Genomic DNA, 4409 nt, shown 5'->3' with positions numbered 1-4409 from the left:
CTAAGATAAACAAAATAAAAAAATAATGAAGCATGTGTGTGTGAGAGAGAGACTGAGATTTGGGGAGTTGGGAAAAGACAGAATATGGAGGAGAAAATAAAGTGCCCCAAACCAAACAGCTTTTCATGCTTTCCAATAGTCATATTTGTTTTTTCATTCTATCCTCACCACCCTTCATGCCCCCACTAGTTTCTTGCCTGCCACTTCTCTTCTTCTTTCTTTTTACCTTTTATTTAAAAATATTTCATTTTATTATATACATCTCAAAATTTTATATCCATTTTAGCACGTTATGAGCTGTCAACACTTTCTTAAGTCCTAATTTCAACAATCACCGATCCAAAATTCAACATCAAACACTTAAAGATGGGCCCTACAAATATTTCCGTACTATAGGCAGGACTTTACATGACATAATAAGAGAGTGAACATCTTAACCTTCATCTTTACACGTAACTACCCAATCTCATTCATTTCTATTCTATCTCCAAATTTTCCATTTCCACACTCTATATAAATACCTCTACACACACTCTATACTCTCATATTCACATTCAAAAGTTATTCGTTCCTCAAACACATGAGTGTTGGTGAAGCAACATCATCAACAAAAACACAATGGAGAGTCAGGATCATCTTTCACCATCCCACGTGGACGTATCTCGACCGTCCCTCGGTTTCCCCTTGGGCACTGCACTTCTCTTGATCATCATTTTTAGCTTGAGTGGCATCCTCTCTTGTTGCTACCATTGGGATAAACTCCGTTCCCTCCGTCAATCTTCCTTAGATTCAGACCCTCAAATCGATTCAACCAATAAATCTAAACTTTACTCCACCGTAAGCATTTCAATTTTCACACTTGGTACAAATTTTGTGACATTTAGAATTGAGGTTCTTATTTATGTTTTTGTGTTTGTCGGTGAATTGATTAGGAACAGAAGCAAAACAGAGGAGAAAGCTATTCGGTGATGATGCCGGGAGATGATGTGCCAAGATTCATAGCGATGCCGTGTCCGTGTGAACCTTCGCGGCCGGAAAATATTGTTGTGACGGTTGTGAAACCGCCGCCGATAAAGCCACCGCAAATAGCGATTCCTTTATATTTGTAAATAGTTAGTTAGTTGTGTTATGTTACAATTCTTCTCATCACATGTTGCCACCGTTTTGTTGTATCATTGTTTATTATTTACATGGGAAATTGTTTGAGTAAAAAAGGTGATAACTTGTGATGAGAAGTTGAGAATGGTTAGAAAATGGAAGGAAAAAAAAAAGAATAGGTTAGGTAGATGGTCAATTAGGGGATTTTGATAGCCATTCCATTTAATTTAATCCTTGTGTTCTTTTGGTATGTAATTATGTAAGAGCTATAAATGGTTTATAAATTTTAATTATTGGAAGCAAAATTTCAATTTGTTTTTCTCTTCCTTATCATGGTTTGAAGAGATGAGTAGATTTGCCAAAAAGAATCATATTTCTTTTATAGAATAATGCTATTTTAAAATCAAATGCTATTATGAATTTTTTACTTAAATAATTCAATTTTTTTAAAAAAATCTAAAATAATTCTCATTTCAGAGTCATTTTCAAACTACTTCATTTTTAAAAATTTAAAAAAAAAAAAATATATATATATATATATATATATATATATATATATATATATATATATATATATATATATATATATATATATATATATATATATATATATATATATTATGTGAATTCACATTTATCCTTAAATTTAAAGAGGAGGCACCAATTGAATTGCCTACAGTATATGATGTTGTCAATCCAATTGACGTATGTGTGTATAGAATGAGAGGAGACGCTAGTTGGTCTAACTCCTTTGTGTAGTGTGTAATTTTTTTTTGTATAAATAGAGTTGTTGTGTGATTCATTTTTTCACATCTCTTGCAAATATGGTTCGTCTTCGTCGCCGCTATGGAAAAGTGATTTATTCGAGAGACAAACCTTCGATGGAGATGCTCTTCTGGAACATCTGTCGTACATAGAAAATTGGTTTGTTGGTTAGACGGAAACATACCTGAAGATGAACAAATTAGAAGTATTGAGAGACACGATGTCGTACGTGGATGGGTGCGAGTTAAAATGATAAGAATGATAGAGAAGTGATGTTTGGACCAAATGATATCAGTTTGATTGTTGTAATCAGTTAGAAATGTTGTGGTTAAGTATTTTTATCTGTTTTGATATTTGTTGTTTGTGTTGTTTATTCAGATCTGATCAGTTTTAAGTGTGTTTAAGTTGAAGTGATGTTTGTTGTTAACCTTGTTGTAACAAAAAGTTATTAATATATCAAAATCAAAGGTTACAAAAATTGAAAGGAGGTACTAAATTATGATGCAGAGGTTGTTCCGAGATTGGGACATTTTTTCTTATTGTGTTTGGGTTGACGACATATACTACATGATCTTATCATTTTATCAACTGTATCCATTTTTGTTCTAATACGTGTGCTATTTGACCGTCCTTTTTTCTTTCTTCGCATCTCATTGTTGTGCCAAACCATGTCCCCTTGATATGGAGGCCAATATTCCTCCATTACTAGCACTGGGAAGCTTTGGTTATAGACATTGATGATGGTAATAGCCTTGTAAACATCAGATAGATGATTGTAAGCGTCCTGACGAGTATGTATGCATGATGTAATGACATGGGAGCAAGGTATACGGAAGGCCTAGATTTTGCCACAATCGCACCAATTTTTGTTTAGTCTGACGGCATAGGATAAATTTGATATCCCCTCATTATGGTCCATTGTTTCCTGTACACTGAAATTTTGCCTATGACGGTCAAAGGTTGTAACTCCGTGTGTGTTAGCTTTGATAGTTTCCTCTTTCATCACTTTCATACTACATTCACTAAATAATTAACATGACATTAACACTGGACTCCATCTTTCGCCTCTGGTTGCGAAAGTCGATGCCAACCTAAAATAGGTTATTTTCACCAATGCGGTTATTGGTAGATTTCTAATGCCTTTGAAGACGTCGTTCATGCATTGCACAAGGTTTGTTGTCATGTGGCCTCATCGACATCCTCTGTCAAATGTCTGTGTCCACTGCTCTAATGGTATGTTATTTACCCACCTTCTTGCATTTGCATTTGACAATCTAATTTTGTCACGGTAATGTTAAAATGACGGCTGAGTTAGAGCATACCCCCGCATTCACCATTGTTTGTGTGAAGGTACTTGTCTTTGATTGCACGCATGAAATTTTATACGATATGTCTAATGCAATATATGTGGGTAGAAGGAGAAGTATGTCATCCGTTATCATGATTATTGTAAGCACTCTCAATAGCAGCATGTCTATCTGAAATCAAATAGAGATTGGTTTGTGGAGCGACATGTGTTCTGAGATGATTAAGTAAGAAACCCCAACCACCAGCAGTTTCACCTTCAACCAGAGAAAAGGCAATAGGAAAGACATTATTGTTGTCGTCTTGTGCAACAGCCATAAGCAAAGTGCCATTGTATTTTCCTATAACCATGTTCCATCAATTTGAATAATAGGTTTGCAGAATGAAAAACCTTTGCTGCATGGTCGAAACGCCCCAAAGAGACGGCGAAAAATTATATTTCCACCAACACAATTTTCGTCTGGTGTAAATGCTGGAAATGTTTCCATAATTGCAATAGTCCTCGATGCGTATGTTTTAAGTGCCCATAAAAATCGTGGTAATTTTTTGTATGAATCCTCTTAGTTGTTGAATACATGTTCAACAACCTTTGTCCTTGCAATCCATGCTTTCTTGTAAGAGGGAGTATAATTATATCGTGTGACAATATGAGATATTATTATACTCACCTTCACTGATGGATCTTTGTTAACAAGCGGCAAAATGTCTTGACGTATCAATTCAGCGCTTAATTTTTAATGATCATGTACAATATTAGTGGAAATGCAACTGTGAGGTGGGTTTATATAGGTTATCTCCCAAGAATCATTTCTCTTCCTGTGAGACGCAGTCAGCTGAAACTTGCAAAGAATGTTACAACATTCAATGACATACTTTCTCGAATCATTGTGTTTCACGGTTAAATCAGCAGAGTTATCCATGTGAAATTTTTTGATAGCTCGCACAAATTCTTTTTTAGTGCGGAACCTGTCTCCCACTTTTAACTCACTCTCTGACCGTGGATATGAGTTATAAAAAACATTGTCGGATTTGTCATCGTCATGCAATTTCATGTTTGTCATATGTTGAGGTGGACAATATACACGACTTGGAGGTAATGGCACTCAATGATTGTCATCTTCAATGTTGTTGTTCAACATATGATCGACCCCTGTCTCGCATTCTTCTTCTTCATCATCAACGATGTTAATTTCTGCTTTTGCTTTTGCATCGGCTTCATCTGAGTCTTCTGATTCAAATTC

General features: G+C 35.1%; 1 protein-coding gene across 1 annotated transcript; it reads left to right on the top strand.

Annotated features, from left to right (window-relative positions):
- Nucleotides 1-353: 353 nt before the first annotated feature.
- Nucleotides 354-1403, top strand: LOC127074986 (uncharacterized protein At5g65660). Its single transcript, XM_051016416.1, has 2 exons — nucleotides 354-837; nucleotides 933-1403. The coding sequence occupies exons 1-2, from the start codon at nucleotides 619-621 to the stop codon at nucleotides 1107-1109; spliced, it is 396 nt and encodes a 131-aa protein (XP_050872373.1). The 5' UTR covers nucleotides 354-618; the 3' UTR covers nucleotides 1110-1403.
- Nucleotides 1404-4409: the final 3006 nt, after the last annotated feature.

Source organism: Lathyrus oleraceus, chromosome 4 (assembly GCF_024323335.1).
Source record: "Lathyrus oleraceus cultivar Zhongwan6 chromosome 4, CAAS_Psat_ZW6_1.0, whole genome shotgun sequence".
Lineage (NCBI taxonomy): Eukaryota > Viridiplantae > Streptophyta > Magnoliopsida > Fabales > Fabaceae > Lathyrus > Lathyrus oleraceus.
This window is presented reverse-complemented; position numbering and strand designations above follow the sequence as displayed.